Here is a 20,039-nt window from a genome sequence, read left to right on the forward strand (position 1 = left end):
GATGTGGGTATGGATGTGGGTATAGAAATAGATGTGGGTATAGATATGGATGTGGGTATAGATATGGATGTGGGTATGGATGTTGATGTGTGTATGGATAAGGGTATGGATATGGATGTGGGTATGGATGTGGGTATAGATATAGATGTGGGTATATATGTGGGTATGGATGTGGGTATAGATATGGATGTGGGTATAGTTATGGGTATAGATAAAGATGTGGGTATAGATATGCATGTGGGTATAGATATGGATGTGGGTATAGATATGGATGTGGGTATAGATATAGATGTGGTATGGGTATAGATGTGGGTATAGATATGGATGTGGGTATAGATATGGATGTGGGTATATATGTTGGCATGGATATGGATGTGGGTATAGATATGGATGTGGGTCTGGATGGATGTGGGTATGGATGGATGTGGGTATAGATGGATGTGGGTATGGATATGGATGTGGGTATGGATGTGGGAATGGATGTGGGTATGGATATGGATGTGGGTATAGATATGGATGTGGGTATAGATATGGATGTGGGTATAGATATGGATGTGGCTATAGATATGGATGTGGGTATGGATATGCATGTGGGTGTGGGTATAGATATGGATGTGGGGTATAGATATGGATGTGGGGTATAGATATGGATGTGGGGTATGGATATGGATGTGGGTTTAGTTATGGATGTGGGTATAGGTATAGATATGGATGTGGATATAGATGTGGATGTGGGTATAGATATGGATGTGGGTATGGATGTGGATGTGGGTATAGATGTGTGTATGGATGTGGGTGTAGATATGGATGTGGGTATGGGTATAGATATGGATGTGGGTATATATGTGGGTATGGATATAGATATGGATGTGGGTATATATTTGGGTATGGATATGGATGTGGGTATAGATGTGGGTAGAGTTATGGGTGTAGATATAGATGTGGGTATAGATATGCATGTGGGTATAGATATAGATGTGGGTATAGATACGGATGTGGGTATAGATATGGATGTGGGTATAGATATAGATGTGGTATGGGTATAGATGTGGGTATAGATATGGATGTGGGTATAGATATGGATATGGGTATGGATGTTAATGTGTGTATGGATGCGGATATGGATGTGGGTATAGATATAGATGTGGGTATATATGTGGGTATGGATATGGATGTGGGTATAGATATGGATGTGGGTATAGTTATGGGTATAGATAAAGATGTGGGTATAGATATGCATGTGGGTATAGATATAGATGTGGGTATAGATATGGATGTGGGTATAGATATGGATGTGGGTATATATGTGGGTATGGATATGGATGTGGGTATAGATTTGGATGTGGGTATATATTTTGGCATGGATATGGATGTGGGTATAGATATGGATGTGGGTATAGTTATGGGTATAGATATAGATGTGGGTATAGATATGCATGTGGGTATAGATATAGATGTGGTATGGGTATAGATGTGGGTATAGATATGGATATGGGTATAGATATGGATGTGGGTATATATGTTGGTATGCATATGGATGTGGGTATAGATATGGATGTGGGTATATATGTGGGTATACAGTGCCTTGCGGAAGTATTCGGCCCCCTTGAACTTTGCGACCTTTTGCCACATTTCAGGTTTCAAACATAAAGATATAAAACTGTGCTTTTTTGTGAAGAATCAACAACAAGTGGGACACAATCATGAAGTGGAACGACATTTATTGGATATTTCAAACTTTTTTAACAAATCAAAAACTGAAAAATTGGGCGTGCAAAATTATTCAGCCCCCTTAAGTTAATACTTTGTAGCGCCACCTTTTGCTGCGATTACAGCTGTAAGTCGCTTGGGGTATGTCTCTATCAGTTTTGCACATCGAGAGACTGAATTTTTTTCCCCATTCCTCCTTGCAAAACAGCTCGAGCTCAGTGAGGTTGGATGGAGAGCATTTGTGAACAGCAGTTTTCAGTTCTTTCCACAGATTCTCGATTGGATTCAGGTCTGGACTTTGACTTGGCCATTCTAACACCTGGATATGTTTATTTTTGAACCATAGCATTGTAGATTTTGCTTTATGTTTTGGATCATTGTCTTGTTGGAAGACAAATCTCCGTCCCAGTCTCAGGTCTTTTGCAGACTCCATCAGGTTTTCTTCCAGAATGGTCCTGTATTTGGCTCCATCCATCTTCCCATCAATTTTAACCATCTTCCCTGTCCCTGCTGAAGAAAAGCAGGCCCAAACCATGATGCTGCCACCACCATGTTTGACAGTGGGGATGGTGTGTTCAGGGTGATGAGCTGTGTTGCTTTTACGCCAAACATAACGTTTTGCATTGTTGCCAAAAAGTTCAATTTTGGTTTCATCTGACCAGAGCACTTTCTTCCACATGTTTGGTGTGTCTCCCAGGTGGCTTGTGGCAAACTTTAAATTACACTTTTTATGGATATCTTTAAGAAATGGCTTTCTTCTTGCCACTCTTCCATAAAGGCCAGATTTGTGCAATATACGACTGATTGTTGTCCTATGGACAGAGTCTCCCACCTCAGCTGTAGATCTCTGCAGTTCATCCAGAATGATCATGGGCCTCTTGGCTGCATCTCTGATCAGTCTTCTCCTTGTATGAGCTGAAAGTTTAGAGGGACGGCCAGGTCTTGGTAGATTTGCAGTGGTCTGATACTCCTTCCATTTCAATATTATCGCTTGCACAGTGCTCCTTGGGATGTTTAAAGCTTGGGAAATCGTTTTGTATCCAAATCCGGCTTTAAACTTTCTCACAACAGTATCTCGGACCTGCCTGGTGTGTTCCTTGTTCTTCATGATGCTCTCTGCGCTTTTAACGGACCTCTGAGACTATCACAGTGAAGGTGCATTTATACGGAGACTTGATTACACACAGGTGGATTGTATTTATCATCATTAGTCATTTAGGTCAACATTGGATCATTCAGAGATCCTCACTGAACTTCTGGAGAGAGTTTGCTGAACTGAAAGTAAAGGGGCTGAATAATTTTGCATGCCCAATTTTTCAGTTTTTTATATGTTAAAAAAGTTTTAAATATCCAATAAATGTTGTTCCACTTCATGATTGTGTCCCACTTGTTGTTGATTCTTCACAAAAAAATACAGTTTTATATCTTTATGTTTGAAGCCTGAAATGTGGCAAAAGGTCGCAAAGTTCAAGGGGGCCGAATACTTTCGCAAGGCACTGTAGATATGGATGTGGGTATATATGTGGGTATGGATATGGTTGTGGGTATAGATGTGGGTATAGATATGGATGTGGGTGTGAATGTGGATGTGGTATAGATATGGATGTGGGTACACAGATCCACAAACCACTGCAGCCCCTCATGATGATTTCAGGTTTTTCTTAGGCCCTGCCCCCATCAAAGTTATAGATCTACAGTCAGTGTCCAGTTTTCAGTTACTATTCAATTTAACCATCTGAGCTGTGTAGCTCCCTTGACATGCCGGTCTTGCGTCCAAATTTATGGCGCCTCACAATCAGCACACAGAACATCTTTCCCAAACATTAGACTACTGTTTTGGCCCACCCTTCTCTTTATTTTCAATTATCCATTTTATAGCTTTTCTCTTATTGAAATTAACTCTGACATTGTCCTTTTTGCCTCAATAGATCGACGTTAACTATTTCTGCCCAAGTTTCCAAAAGCATTTTGTAATTGGTTATGTATTTGGTGCATGTAGGATTAAGCCCTAATGCGTAGCCTTAAACACTAACGTAGCCTTAAACACTAACGTAGCCTTACACACTAACGTAGCCTTACACACTAACGTAGCCTTAAACACTAACGTAGCCTTACAAACTAACGTAGCCTTAAACACTAACGTAGCCTTACAAACTAACGTAGCCTTAAACACTAACATAGCCTTAAACACTAACGTAGCCTTACAAACTAACGTAGCCTTAAACACTAACGTAGCCTTAAACACTAACGTAGCCTTACACACTAACGTAGCCTTACAAACTAACGTAGCCTTAAACACTAACGTAGCCTTAAACACTAACGTAGCCTTACAAACTAACGTAGCCGTACACACTAACGTAGCCTTACACACTAACGTAGCCTTAAACACTAACGTAGCCTTACACACTAACGTAGCCTTACACACTAACGTAGCCTTGCACACTAACGTAGCCTTGCACACTAACGTAGCCTTGCACACTAACGTAGCCGTACACACTAACGTAGCCTTACACACTAACGTAGGCTTACACACTAACGTAGCCTTACACACTAACGTAGCCTTAAACACTAACGTAGCCTTAAACACTAACGTAGCCTTACACACTAACGTAGCCTTACAAACTAACGTAGCCTTAAACACTAACGTAGCCTTGCACACTAACGTAGGCTTACACACTAACGTAGCCTTACAAACTAACGTAGCCTTAAACACTAACGTAGCCTTACAAACTAACGTAGCCTTAAACACTAACGTAGCCTTACACACTAGCGTAGCCTTACACACTAACGTAGGCTTACACACTAACGTAGCCTTAAACACTAACGTAGGCTTACACACTAACGTAGCCTTACACACTAACGTAGCCTTAAACACTAACGTAGCCTTAAACACTAACGTAGCCTTACACACTAACGTAGCCTTACAAACTAACGTAGCCTTAAACACTAACGTAGCCTTGCACACTAACGTAGGCTTACACACTAACGTAGCCTTACAAACTAACGTAGCCTTAAACACTAACGTAGCCTTACAAACTAACGTAGCCTTAAACACTAACGTAGCCTTACAAACTAACGTAGCCTTAAACACTAACGTAGCCTTACACACTAACGTAGCCTTACAAACTAACGTAGCCTTAAACACTAACGTAGCCTTACACACTAACGTAGCCTTACAAACTAACGTAGCCTTAAACACTAACGTAGCCTTACACACTAACGTAGCCTTACACACTAACGTAGGCTTACACACTAACGTAGGCTTACACACTAACGTAGCAGTACACACTAACGTAGCCTTACACACTAATGTAGCCGTACACACTAACGTAGGCTTACACACTAACGTAGACTTACACACTAACGTAGCCTTACACACTAACGTAGCCGTACACACTAACGTAGCCGTACACACTAACGTAGGCTTACACACTAACGTAGGCTTACACACTAACGTAGCCTTACACACTAACGTAGCCTTACACACTAACAGCAGATAAAAATCATGGAAGATGAACCTCAGTGTAGCCTGTAGACATGAATTGCACAATAATTATGCATTTTTGATGCATTGTTTTCTCTGTATTCAACCCGCCAGCCACCTGCCCTTCATCCATACAATATTTCATGACCCTAAACCCAGATATAACCCCAGAGACTGCAGTTATGAGTCAATCCCTGCACCACTAGTGGGTGTGTTATTTTGTGTGTGTGTATGCATGCATGCAGGCCTGCCTGCCTGTGTGGAGGTTAGTTGTGGCTCCTGGGTGTCCCTGTGGAAGCTCACCCACAGCCTGTTCCACACACACTTTCCTAAACGCTGGCTAATTAGCTCCTCTAATTGTCTCTGTCTCCCCCTGGGCCTCTGCGGACTTGCCACGGTAACAGAGAGGCCTAGACCCCTCACTCAGCCAATAGTAGGCCTCCTCCCAGCACACCCCATGGGATGATAATGATGGTGTGTGTGTGTTGTGCTTGCGTGTGCTCCCGTTGAACCCTGCCCCATCACGGGTCTAGGCGGTCCAACTAATAACACCCCCTGGGTTAACTGAGAAAGCCTGGTAGTGGATAAACAACATGGGGCCATCACCGGGGTGCTGTGTGATGGTGTTCCTATACATCAGAAGCCTCTGGTCACACCTTGAACCCCTAAACCCCAGGCATAGGTCTGCTGAGACTACTTTTTTCCACCAGGAGGGGGAGAGAGAGTGCGAGAGAGTGTGTGAAAGAGAAGGGTGAGAGTGAGAGAGGAGGAATGGGCAGGGAGAGAGGTGAGGGAGAGATGGGACGGATTTGTATTGTTGTTCCACAGCAGGTATGCTTGCCAGCAGGGAGTGTATCTGTCTTACTGTGTTTGTGTCTCTCTCATCCTGTGTCTCTGTGTGTGTTGTGTTTGTATTTATAGCTACCTGGGAGATGGCAGGTTCCATCTGGAGTCCATCATGATTGCAAATCCAGAGATACCTGCCTACAGGTAAATAACTTTAACCCTTTACCCTTTACACTTGTGGGAATCAGCCTATATGGATAGGGCTCAATTGAATTGTGTCTTAGAGAAGAAATATGGAAATCCTATACATAACCATCAAAAGGGAACAGTATGGAGATTATGGGAAAATTATTAGCACAAGACCAAATCCAAACATTACACTGTTGATTTTATGTGCATTTTACATTTACTGTACTTTTGGCTGCATTTGAAGATAATGAAATCAGAAAATACTCTGTATACATTCAGCAACATTATAAGAAGATTCCTGGAAAATTTGGGGTAGGTGCAACATAAGACAAAACAATGACAAGGGTTTGAGTGAGAGGTCTAACTATTATCTCCAAGTTATCACACACCTTTGCAAAGTGTGCACAGTTCCTAAATCATTTTAATGCACTTTTATGACTCAAAGAAGAGTCAACTATAAGGTGCTATGTTGAGGAACTAGAGGAATCCGGCTGTAAGTTTTGTTTGGAACACAGCCCTGCACCCCTGCCTTTACATAATTACTGTTGTTGTTTACGCATTCCAAAAATGGTCCATTAGAAATCGTAATCTGTTCAGGTGGGCATGATTTGAAAGCACGTTATATTGCCAATTTGGTTAGCAAAGTTACAAAGTACGATCTTACAGTGTTAGGCTTTCACAAGGCAATTCAGAGAAGCAGATCATACATTTGATTTCTTAGGATCCCAAGTAGCCGACGCCTATGGCGACAGCTAACCTTACTGGGCTCTGACACATAACAAAAAAGACATTACAGATAAAAGACTTTACAATTCACATACATTTAAAAACATGAACATGTAGTGTGTGTGTGTGTGTGCATCTATCAGTTCCACATACATGTCAGTACATACATACAAGTAGGTCACATGGGGAGAGGCGTTGTGCCGTGAAGTGTTGCTGTATTTCCGAACTCACTCAGACAACCAAGCATTTGCAGAAGTTGCCCAATTAACTGGAGGGATGGGGGTAACTTCTTGTCGTGCGCGGTGTTCAGAACCACTGTCAGTCAGTGTGCTGTGAAGCGGGAGACCTTGAGCTCTGACGTAATGTACTGGATGTTACTGTACAGCCACTGCGGTCCAATTTAGGCGCTATTTTCAACCCGTATACTGGTACAAGTGTAAAGAGTTAATCATGCACTGTGTGTACAATGTACAGTACTGTGAAAAAATATTTGCCCCCTTTCTAATTTTCTCGACTTTTGCTTATTTTTGATATGGAATGTTATCAGATCTCCAACCAAACCTAACATTAGATAAAGGGAACCTGAGTGAACAAATAACACAACCATTACATACTTATTTAATTTATTTCATAAAATGTATACTTTTGACTCATCTGTCCAGTGAACATTCTTCCAAGAGTCATCCAGGTGTCATTCAGGTGTCATCCAGGTGTCATCCAGGTGCTTCCAGGTGCTTTTTGTCAAGCTTGAGTCAACTTTTTGGATGAGATGGGTCCCATCATACCTGGCGAAAAGCAAACACTGCATTCCACAGTAAGAACCTCATACCAACGGTCAAGCATGGTGGTGGTAGTGTGATGGTTTGGGGATGCTTTGCTGCCTCAGGACCTGGGCGACTTGCCTTAATAGAAGGAACCATGAATTCTGTTCTGTATCAGAGAATTCTACAGGAGAATGTCAGGTCATCCATCTGTGAGCTGAAGCTGCAGCGCAGCTGGGTCATGCAGCAAGACAATGATCCAAAACACACAATCAAGTCCACGTGAAAATGGTTAGAAAGCAACAAATTTGAAGTTTTGGAATGGCCTAGTCAAAGTCCAGACCTGATCCCAATTGATGTGTTGTGGCAGGATATGAAACGAGCAGTTCATGCTTGAAAACCCACAAATGTCGCTGAGTTAAAGCAGTTCTGCCCTCAGAAGTGGGCCAAAATTCCTCCACAGCGTTGTGAGAGACTGATCAACAAATAAAGGAAGCATTTGGTTGCAGTCATTGCAGCTAAAGGTGGCACAACCAGTTATTGAGTATAAGGGGGCAATTATTTTTTCAAACAGGAGAATTGGGTGCTGCATAACTTTAAATAAATTAAGCAAGTATTCCATTTTTTGTTATTTGTAAACTCAGGTTCCCTTGATCTAATATTAGGTTTTGGTTGAAAAACTTGCAATATCAAAAATAAAGAAAATCAGAATACTTTTTCACGGCACTGTATATAAATACACAGTGTACCGCTGTGGATGAGTCTGACATAGATTGCAGAATGTCATTATTGTCAGTAATACACAGGATTAATGTGACATGGTTCACCTTGTTGGAGGTTGTCTTTATGGTGTCATTTCCACTCAGCTGTATTGGCGTGAAACAGTATTTATATGAGATCTTGTTTGTGAAGTGAAATTGTGTTTGTGTTATGAACGTATGCACTACTGCCCTCCTCTCAGGCTTTCTAATAAACAAGATGATAATCTCAAGATGTGCTGAGCTGAGCTCTCCTGGTAGAGAGAGAAAGATTAGATTCTCTAAAATGCCACTATTTTCTCTCAGATAACTGCCTTAATACTTGATGGATTTTCATGATTGGATTTTCTCTTCTTGCCTGTCTATCCTCGAGGTAACCTGTTGTGAACAATACACACTAATATGCATGTTGTGTGTGTGTGCGTGTGTGCGTGTGTGCGTGTGTGTGTGTGTGTGCGTGTGTGTGTGTGTGTGTGTGTGTGTGTGTGTGCATACACGTGTGTGTTTAGGTACGACCCGTACAGTAAGATATTTTCCAGGGAGTACTATGACCATGAAGCCATGCGGTCCATCCGGCTCCAGGCCATCGACAAAGCTCGCTCTGCCCAGAGATGGGGCCTGATCCTGGGCACGCTGGGCCGGCAGGGCAACCCTAAGGTCATGGAGGTATGAGCTTATCCTGATTCTACCCCTCCCTCACACTCTGAGACCTTCACATATACAATGATGTGTAATATGTTTTGTGGGGCACAACTTCTCTGTTACTCAGACAAGCAGCTAAATGCACCTGTGAAGACTATAGAATGACAAGACAAGCAGCTAAATGCACCTGTGAAGACTATAGAATGACAAGACAAGCAGCTAAATGCACCTGTGAAGACTATAGAATGACAAGACAAGCAGCGAAATGCACCTGTGAAGACTATAGAATGACAAGACAAGCAGCGAAATGCACCTGTGAAGACTATAGAATGACAAGACAAGCAGCGAAATGCACCTGTGAAGACTATAGAATGACAAGACAAGCAGCGAAATGCACCTGTGAAGACTATAGAATGACAAGCCTAACCACACCCCTCCATACACGCACCGCTATCTCCATCAGTTGGCATTTGGCTGGTGTGTGTATGTGTGTGCCTGGGGGTCTTCATCGATCAGTCCTACATGGGGGGGTTGTTGCATCCCTAGTCTGCTCTCAAGCCTGCCCCCCCTCTCAGCACTCTTCCCTTTGTTCTCTCCTCTGTTTGATCTGTCCGCTTTTTGTTTTCCTCTCATGCGTTGTGTTTGACTTTGTTTGGGATTCTTCCTCCACGTCCTTGCCTCATTCTTTTCTCTAATTGGTATGCTGGGAGGAAGAGACCGAGAGAGACTGAGAGAAGCATAGTGTTTTCTGTCATCTCTCCTCTCCTCTTGCTGTCAGATGATATTTTAAAACCAAACCCAGGTTTCTCTTGTCATTTCCCCCCCACTTTTCAAACCTGTATGAAAACTTTGCATCTTATCTACATACAGTAGTCAGACAGAGAGATGAAGGGATTCCAATAGAATGTATTTCTACTTTCTTACAGTAGTGTCACTAGTTCTACCCCTCATTGGGCCAGTGTTTACATTAAGTGGTTGAGTTGTGTGATATGTCTTTGTCTGGACAGGACTGTATTATCTCAGAAAACAACCCAGGCTGTCATAGTAAAGAGTGAGAAATAACCCACTAGAGAACAGAGAATCTCAGTGTGGCTGCCTGCAGAGGATTATCTCTCTATGCTAACCGTTAGGGAATCTTTTGGAAGTTGACGTTCTGAACACGGTCTTAACACTTGGTCCAGCGGGCCCTCTTCAAAGACATTCACCAACACAGAAGGAAGCCCGGTCCCTGAACTGGCTCAACACTTTTATCTAGTGATGTTATTGGGTGGCGATGTGTTTAATATGTTGATGTTATTGGGTGGTGATGTGTTTTATCTAGTGATTTTATTGGGTGGTGATGTGTTTAATATGTTGATGTTATTGGGTGGTCATGTGTTTTATCTAGTGATTTTATTGGGTGGTGATGTGTTTAATATGTTGATGTTATTGGGTGGTGATGTGTTTTATCTAGTGATGTTATTGGGTGGTGTGTTTTATCTAGTGATGTTATTGGGTGGTGGGGTGTTTAATATGTTGATGTTATTGGGTGGTGATGTGTTTTATCTAGTGATGTTATTGGGTGGTGATGTGTTTTATCTAGTGATTTTATTGGGTGGTGATGTGTTTTATCTAGTGATTTTATTGGGTGGTGATGTGTTTAATATGTTGATGTTATTGGGTGGTGATGTGTTTAATATGTTGATGTTATTGGGTGGTGGTGTGTTTTATCTAGTGATGTTATTGGGTGGTGATGTGTTTAATATGTTGATGTTATTGGGTGGTGATGTGTTTAATATGTTGATGTTATTGGGTGGTGATGTGTTTTATCTAGTGATGTTATTGGGTGGTGATGTGTTTAATATGTTGATGTTATTGGGTGGTGATGTGTTTAATATGTTGATGTTATTGGGTGGTGATGTGTTTAATATGTTGATGTTATTGGGTGGTGATGTGTTTAATATGTTGATGTTATTGGGTGGTGATGTGTTTAATATGTTGATGTTATTGGGTGGTCATGTGTTTTATCTAGTGATGTTATTGGGTGGTCATGTGTTTTATCTAGTGATGTTATTGGGTGGTCATGTGTTTTATCTAGTGATGTTATTGGGTGGTCATGTGTTTTATCTAGTGATGTTATTGGGTGGTCATGTGTTTTATCTAGTGATGTTATTGGGTGGTCATGTGTTTTATCTAGTGATGTTATTGGGTGGTCATGTGTTTTATCTAGTGATGTTATTGGGTGGTGATGTGTTTAATATGTTGATGTTATTGGGTGGTCATGTGTTTAATATGTTGATGTTATTGGGTGGTCATGTGTTTTATCTAGTGATGTTATTGGGTGGTCATGTGTTTTATCTAGTGATTTTATTGGGTGGTGATGTGTTTTATCTAGTGATGTTATTGGGTGGCGATGTGTTTAATATGTTGATGTTATTGGGTGGTCATGTGTTTTATCTAGTGATGTTATTGGGTGGTCATGTGTTTTATCTAGTGATTTTATTGGGTGGTGATGTGTTTTATCTAGTGATTTTATTGGGTGGTGATGTGTTTAATATGTTGATGTTATTGGGTGGTCATGTGTTTTATCTAGTGATTTTATTGGGTGGTGATGTGTTTAATATGTTGATGTTATTGGATGGTGATGTGTTTAATATGTTGATGTTATTGGGTGGTCATGTGTTTTATCTAGTGATGTTATTGGGTGGTGATGTGTTTAATATGTTGATGTTATTGGGTGGTGATGTGTTTTATCTAGTGATGTTATTGGGTGGTGATGTGTTTTATCTAGTGATGTTATTGGGTGGTGATGTGTTTTATCTAGTGATGTTATTGGGTGGTGATGTGTTTAATATGTTGATGTTATTGGGTGGTGATTTGTTTAATATGTTGATGTTATTGGGTGGTGATGTGTTTAATATGTTGATGTTATTGGGTGGTGATTTGTTTAATATGTTGATGTTATTGGGTGGTGATGTGTTTAATATGTTGATGTTATTGGGTGGTGATGTGTTTAATATGTTGATGTTATTGGGTGGTGATTTGTTTAATATGTTGATGTTATTGGGTGGTGATGTGTTTAATATGTTGATGTTATTGGGTGGTGATGTGTTTAATATGTTGATGTTATTGGGTGGTGATGTGTTTAATATGTTGATGTTATTGGGTGGTGATGTGTTTAATATGTTGATGTTATTGGGTGGTGGTGTGTTTTATCTAGTGATGTTATTGGGTGGTGATGTGTTTAATATGTTGATGTTATTGGGTGGTGATGTATTTTATCTAGTGATGTTATTGGGTGGTGATGTGTTTAATATGTTGATGTTATTGGGTGGTGATGTGTTTAATATGTTGATGTTATTGGGTGGTGATGTGTTTAATATGTTGATGTTATTGGGTGGGATGTGTTTTATCTAGTGATGTTATTGGGTGGTGAGGTGTTTTATCTAGTGATGTTATTGGGTGGTGATGTGTTTAATATGTTTATGTTATTGGGTGGTGATGTGTTTTATCTAGTGATGTTATTGGGTGGTGATGTGTTTTATCTAGTAATGTTTTTGGGTGGTGATGTGTTTTATCTAGTGATGTTATTGGGTGGTGATGTGTTTTATCTAGTGATGTTATTGGGTGGTGATGTGTTTAATATGTTGATGTTATTGGGTGGTGATGTGTTTAATATGTTGATGTTATTGGGTGGTGATGTGTTTTATCTAGTGATGTTATTGTGTGGTGATGTGTTTTATCTAGTGATGTTATTGGGTGGTGATGTGTTTTATCTAGTGATGTTATTGGGTGGTGATGTGTTTAATATGTTGATTTTATTGGGTGGTGGGGTGTTTAATATGTTGATGTTATTGGGTGGTGAGGTGTTTAATATGTTGATGTTATTGGGTGGTGATGTGTTTCATCTAGTGATGTTATTGGGTGGTGCTGTGTTTTATCTAGTGATGTTATTGGGTGGTGGGGTGTTTAATATGTTGATGTTATTGGGTGGCGATGTGTTTAATATGTTGATGTTATTGGGTGGTGATGTGTTTTATCTAGTGATGTTATTGGGTGGTGCTGTGTTTTATCTAGTGATGTTATTGGGTGGTGGGGTGTTTAATATGTTGATGTTATTGGGTGGTGGGGTGTTTAATATGTTGATGTTATTGGGTGTTGATGTGTTTTATCTAGTGATGTTATTGGGTGGTGATGTGTTTTATCTAGTGATGTTATTGGGTGGTGATGTGTTTAATATGTGGATGTTATTGGGTGGTGATGTGTTTAATATGTTGATGTTATTGGGTGGTGATGTGTTTAATATGTTGATGTTATTGGGTGGTGATTTGTTTAATATGTTGATGTTATTGGGTGGTGATGTGTTTAATATGTTGATGTTATTGGGTGGCGATGTGTTTAATATGTTGATGTTATTGGGTGGTGATGTGTTTTATCTATGTTATGCACGTGAGTGAGGACCCAAAAGCGGTTTAACAAAAACAGAGTCCTTTAATGTCAAAACACATGTAAGACATAGATCCTCTTCAAATGTATATGATGGCAAAATAAACAACCCGCAGAGAGGGCGACAAATGAAACATAAAGTCCTTCTGAATATCACAGAAGAGTTCCCCTTCTAGCAGCAGAGGAGAATAGCTGGGTTAGAGTCCCCTTCTAGCAGCAGAGGAGATTAGCTGGGTTGTAGAGGACAGAGGTACCTGATCACACGTAGCCACAGATGAACAGGCAGATTCCGACAGGACAGGACAAGGTTGAAGCAAACGAGACGATAGTTTGGTTCTGGCATGAGAAACTCAAACGAGAATCTGACAAAGACAGAAGCAGGAACAGAGAGCGAAATAGAGACCTAATCAGACGGAAAAAAGGGAACAGGTGGGAAAAGGGTGAACGAGGTAGTTAGAGAAGATGAGGAACAGCTGGGGGAAGGAGGGGAAGAGAAGGTAACCTAATACGACCAGCAGAGGGAGACGGAGTAAAGAGAAAGAACAGGAACAAGACATAATATGACAATACATGACAATCTAGTGATGTTTTTGGGTGGGATGTGTTTTATCTAGTGATGTTATTGGGTGGTGAGGTGTTTTATCTAGTGATGTTATTGGGTGGTGATTTATTGGGTGGTGATGTGTTTAATATGTTGATGTTATTGGGTGGTGATGTGTTTAAGATGTTGATGTTATTGGGTGGTGATGTGTTTAATATGTTGATGTTATTGGGTGGTGATGTGTTTAAGATGTTGATGTTATTGGGTGGTGATGTGTTTAATATGTTGATGTTATTGGGTGGTGATGTGTTTTATCTAGTGATGTTATTGGGTGGTGATGTGTTTGATCTAGTGATGTTATTGGGTGGTGATGTGTTTAATATGTTGACGTTATTGGGTGGTGATGTGTTTAATATGTTGATGTTATTGGGTGGTGATGTGTTTTATCTAGTGATGTTATTGTGTGGTGATGTGTTTTATCTAGTGATGTTATTGGGTGGTGATGTGTTTAATATGTTGATGTTATTGGGTGGTGATGTGTTTAATATGTTGATGTTATTGGGTGGTGGGGTGTTTAATATGTTGATGTTATTGGGTGGTGATGTGTTTTATCTAGTGATGTTATTGGGTGGTGATGTGTTTGATCTAGTGATGTTATTGGGTGGTGATGTGTTTAATATGTTGACGTTATTGGGTGGTGATGTGTTTAATATGTTGATGTTATTGGGTGGTGATGTGTTTTATCTAGTGATGTTATTGTGTGGTGATGTGTTTAATATGTTGATGTTATTGGGTGGTGATGTGTTTTATCTAGTGATGTTATTGGGTGGTGATGTGTTTAATATGTTGATGTTATTGGGTGGTGATGTGTTTAATATGTTGATGTTATTGGGTGGTGAAGTTTTTTATCTAGTGATGTTATTGGGTGGTGAGGTGTTTTATCTAGTGATGTTATTGGGTGGTGATGTGTTTAATATGTTGATGTTATTGGGTGGTGATGTGTTTAATATGTTGATGTTATTGGGTGGTGATGTGTTTAATATGTTTATGTTATTGGGTGGTGATGTGTTTTATCTAGTGATGTTTTTGGGTGGTGATGTGTTTTATCTAGTGATGTTATTGGGTGGTGATGTGTTTTATCTAGTGATGTTATTGGGTGGTGATGTGTTTTATCTAGTGATGTTATTGGGTGGTGATGTGTTTAATATGTTGATGTTATTGGGTGGTGATGTGTTTAATATGTTGATGTTATTGGGTGGTGATGTGTTTAATATGTTGATGTTATTGGGTGGGGATGTTTTTAATATGTTGATGTTATTGGGTGGTGATGTGTTTTATCTAGTGATGTTATTGTGTGGTGATGTGTTTTATCTAGTGATGTTATTGGTTGGTGATGTGTTTTATCTAGTGATGTTATTGGGTGGTGATGTGTTTTATCTAGTGATGTTGTTGGGTGGTGATGTGTTTTATCTAGTGATGTTATTGGGTGGTGATGTGTTTTATCTAGTGATGTTATTGGGTGGTGATGTGTTTTATCTAGTGATGTTATTGGGTGGTGATGTGTTTTATCTAGTGATGTTATTGGGTGGTGATGTGTTTAATATGTTTATGTTATTGGGTGGTGATGTGTTTTATCTAGTGATGTTATTGGGTGGTGGTGTTTTATCTAGTGATGTTATTGGGTGGTGGGGTGTTTAATATGTTGATGTTATTGGGTGGTGATGTGTTTAATATGTTGATGTTATTGGGTGGTGATCAGTTTTTTTTTAGTGATGTTATTGGGTGGTGATGTGTTTAATATGTTGATGTTATTGGGTGGTGATGTGTTTTATCTAGTGATGTTATTGGGTGGTGGTGTTTTATCTAGTGATGTTATTGGGTGGTGGGGTGTTTAATATGTTGATGTTATTGGGTGGTGATGTGTTTAATATGTTGATGTTATTGGGTGGTGATGTGTTTAATATGTGGATGTTATTGGGTGGTGATGTGTTTAATATGTTGATGTTATTGGGTGGTGATGTGTTTAATATGTTGATGTTATTGGGTGGTGATGTGTTTAATATGTTGATGTTATTGGGTGGTGATGTGTTTTATCTAGTGATGTTATTGGGTGGTGATGTGTTTTATCTAGTGATGTTATTGGGTGGTGGGGTGTTTAATATGTTGATGTTATTGGGTGGTGGGGTGTTTAATATGTTGATGTTATTGGGTGGTGGGGTGTTTAATATGTTGATGTTATTGGGTGGGATGTGTTTTATCTAGTGATGTTATTTGGTGGTGATGTGTTTTATCTAGTGATGTTATTGGGTGGTGGGGTGTTTAATATGTTGATGTTATTGGGTGGTGATGTGTTTTATCTAGTGATGTTATTGGGTGGTGATGTGTTTAATATGTTGATGTTATTGGGTGGTGATGTGTTTAATATGCTGATGTTATTGGGTGGTGATGTGTTTAATATGTTGATGTTATTGGGTGGTGATGTTTTTTATCTAGTGATGTTATTGGGTGGTGAGGTGTTTTATCTAGTGATGTTATTGGGTGGTGATGTGTGTAATATGTTGATGTTATTGGGTGGTGATGTGTTTAATATGTTGATGTTATTGGGTGGTGATGTTTTTTATCTAGTGATGTTATTGGGTGGTGGTGTGTTTTATCTAGTGATGTTATTGGGTGGTGGGGTGTTTAATATGTTGATGTTATTGGGTGGTGATGTGTTTTATCTAGTGATGTTATTGGGTGGTGATGTGTTTAATATGTTGATGTTATTGGGTGGTGATGTGTTTAATATGTTGATGTTATTGGGTGGTGATGTGTTTAATATGTTGATGTTATTGGGTGGTGATGTGTTTTATCTAGTGATGTTATTGGGTGGTGATGTGTTTAATATGTTGATGTGTTTAATATGTTGATGTTATTGGGTGGTGATGTGTTTAATATGTTGATGTTATTGGGTGGTGATGTGTTTAATATGTTGATGTTATTGGGTGGTGATTTGTTTAATATGTTGATGTTATTGGGTGGTGATTTGTTTAATATGTTGATGTTATTGGGTGGTGGGGTGTTTAATATGTTGATGTTATTGGGTGGTGGGGTGTTTAATATGTTGATGTTATTGGGTGGTGATGTGTTTAATATGTTGATGTTATTGGGTGGTGATGTGTTTTATCTAGTGATGTTATTGGGTGGTGATGTGTTTTATCTAGTGATGTTATTGGGTGGTGATGTGTTTTATCTAGTGATGTTATTGGGTGGTGATGTGTTTAATTTGTTGATGTTATTGGGTGGTGATGTGTTTAATATGTTGATGTTATTGGGTGGTGATGTGTTTAATATGTTGATGTTATTGGGTGGTGATGTGTTTAATATGTTGATGTTATTGGGTGGTGATGTGTTTTATCTAGTGATGTTATTGGGTGGCGATGTGTTTAATATGTTGATGTAATTGGGTGGTGATGTGTTTTATCTAGTGATGTTATTGGGTGGCGATGTGTTTAATATGTTGATGTTATTGGGTGGTGATGTGTTTTATCTAGTTATGTTATTGGGTGGCGATGTGTTTAATATGTTGATGTTATTGGGTGGTGATGTGTTTTATCTAGTTATGTTATTGGGTGGTGATGTGTTTTATCTAGTGATGTTATTGGGTGGTGATGTGTTTTATCTAGTGATGTTATTGGGTGGTGATGTGTTTTATCTAGTGATGTTATTGGGTGGTGAGGTGTTTTATCTAGTGATGTTATTGGGTGGTGATGTGTTTAATTTGTTGATGTTATTGGGTGGTGATGTGTTTAATATGTTGATGTTATTGGGTGTTGATGTGTTTTATCTAGTGATGTTATTGGGTGGTGATGTGTTTAATATGTTGATGTTATTGGGTGGTGATGTGTTTTATCTAGTGATGTTATTGTGTTGTTTTCTCCAGTATCGCTGGGCTCCATCATTGAGAGCTAGCTGTGTTAATTAGCCATATTATTATTATTATTATTATTATTATTAGCTGGTTAACTAACTAAGAAACACTAGACTGGGGAGCTCTGAAGGACTTTTGAAGGACCCTCTAGTGGAACAGCAGAACGAGTGGCAGTGTGTGTGTGTGTGTGTAGCTGTATACGCAGGCAACACAGACAGGTCTCTTGTGAGTCCAAGGCCTGCACAAACACACACGTGTTCTTCGTGTGGGCTCGAAGCTAGTGTGACCATACTCTCCCTCTCTCCATCCTCCTACTCTTATCACTCCCTCACTCTTTATATTTCTCTCTCTCTCTGTTTCTCTCTGTCTTTCCATCATAGCACCTGGAATCCAAGCTTGAGTCTCTTGGCAAGTCCTTCACTCGAGTGCTGCTGTCTGAGATTTTCCCCAGCAAGCTGGACCTGATGGCAGAAGTGGATGCGTGAGTCTACAGTACACACACACACACACACACACGGTGAAAGGCGGTGAGAATGTTTTGAGACTTGTCCTCTTGTCTTTGGTACATATCCCTGATATACACAGAGAGACGCCATCTGAAATGCTCTGTCATCCGACACTGTTATCCAGCGAGGCACAGTCATTATATCTTGAAAAGAAAACTCCAAAAGTTTGTAAAGTGAAACCGCTCGTGCTTCAAGCTCAAGTCGCTTTGATTTCTATGACTGTCTGTCTGGCTGGCAGAAAGAAGAGGGCAAGGAGGAGGCAGTGAGACACTGATGTGCAGAAGGGCTCTCTGAGACACACAAATGCACACATTCTCCACAGTCCACATTCTCAGCAGATTGGCCTCTCACTGTGGAGTAATGAGTAGTGCGATGTGTGAGGGAGGAGTGTGTGAAGGAGGGACAGAAGGAGAGATGGAAGGAGGGAGAGAGATCGGGGGACACAGAGGTAGTTGAGGAGGTTGTGTTGAAACAGGGGAGAGCGTGATAAAAGGAGGTGTTTGCTGCTCTTGTTTTCTTTGGTGCTGTGATCTCACCACTCTAAGGCAGTTACGCAAAACAGGGAATTCATAAGCCTGGCACGACTCAAACTGGACAAAATATTCACAGGCGATTCACAGGCACCTATTTAGACAGCTCAGAGGCCGTAAATTAAGAGCTCAGAGTGGGATGCAAAATAACTGCTTTTCAAATGTTATGTGGAGAGCTGCCAGACAAGGGTCGCTCAGTCAGTAGATAGTGACAGGGCTGACTGGCGTCATGGGTCTGACAGACACAAAGTAAATGATATCACAGGGTTGACGTAACACGGGTGACTCAACAGGGCTCGCAGTCAGTACGCAGTCATCATCCCTTTTGTTTCAGCCCTATGACGCCAAAGGGTAGACTGGGGTCACAGGGAGGACGTTACAGGAATTACATTAAAAGTTTTATGTTACAGGGAAGACGTGACAGGAATGGCGTGATGGCTGACATTACAGGGCTATCTCAGTGATACACGGCTCTCAGCAGGACCCCAGATAATGAGAATGGTCTTGAGGTGGCTCTGCAGAGGTGTTAGAGTAGAGGCCTGATCAGAAATATATATTTCAGACAGAAGATGTGGTATATTATTTACCACTTTCTTGCAAGTATACCCCTTTTATACAACCTACCCCTTTTATACAACCTACCCCTTTTATACAACCTACCCCTTTTATACATCCTACCCCTTTTATACATCCTACCCCTTTTATGCAACCTACCCCTTTTATGCAACGTACCCCTTTTATACATCCTATCCCTTTTATACAACCTACCCCTTTTATGCAACGTACCCCTTTTATATTACGTACCTCTTTTATACAACTGGCAAATTGGGATGGGCATCTTGCTAAACCATGGGGGATGTTTGTATTGCAAATTAAGGAGGTGTTAAACAATGGAAGTGTAAATGAATTTACAGAGAATCGTTTACACAGACCCGATACCTGTATTTTGGTAACAGGGTCTGTGAAAATGCAGGAATCATGACTAGGTATTCCCCCCTGCCCCTTTCAGATGTACCAAAAAGCAGGTTAAAAGAAGCATGATACATTAGTGGGATCTTTATCTGTGTATGA

General features: G+C 40.2%; 1 protein-coding gene across 2 annotated transcripts in view; it reads left to right on the forward strand.

Annotated features, from left to right (window-relative positions):
- The window catches only part of LOC110507778 (2-(3-amino-3-carboxypropyl)histidine synthase subunit 1), a 136,610-nt gene that overhangs the window by 100,960 nt on the left and 15,611 nt on the right, over positions 1 to 20,039 (forward strand). For both annotated transcript variants that reach the window (XM_036964879.2, XM_036964880.2), the window contains exons 7-9: positions 6,116 to 6,184; positions 8,924 to 9,080; positions 18,313 to 18,413. In XM_036964879.2, coding sequence (XP_036820774.1) covers positions 6,116 to 6,184; positions 8,924 to 9,080; positions 18,313 to 18,413 — 327 coding nt within the window. The remainder of the gene's footprint in view (positions 1 to 6,115; positions 6,185 to 8,923; positions 9,081 to 18,312; positions 18,414 to 20,039) is intronic.

This window comes from Oncorhynchus mykiss, chromosome 27 (genome assembly GCF_057628025.1).
Source record: "Oncorhynchus mykiss isolate SJ-2025 chromosome 27, ASM5762802v1, whole genome shotgun sequence".
Lineage (NCBI taxonomy): Eukaryota > Metazoa > Chordata > Actinopteri > Salmoniformes > Salmonidae > Oncorhynchus > Oncorhynchus mykiss.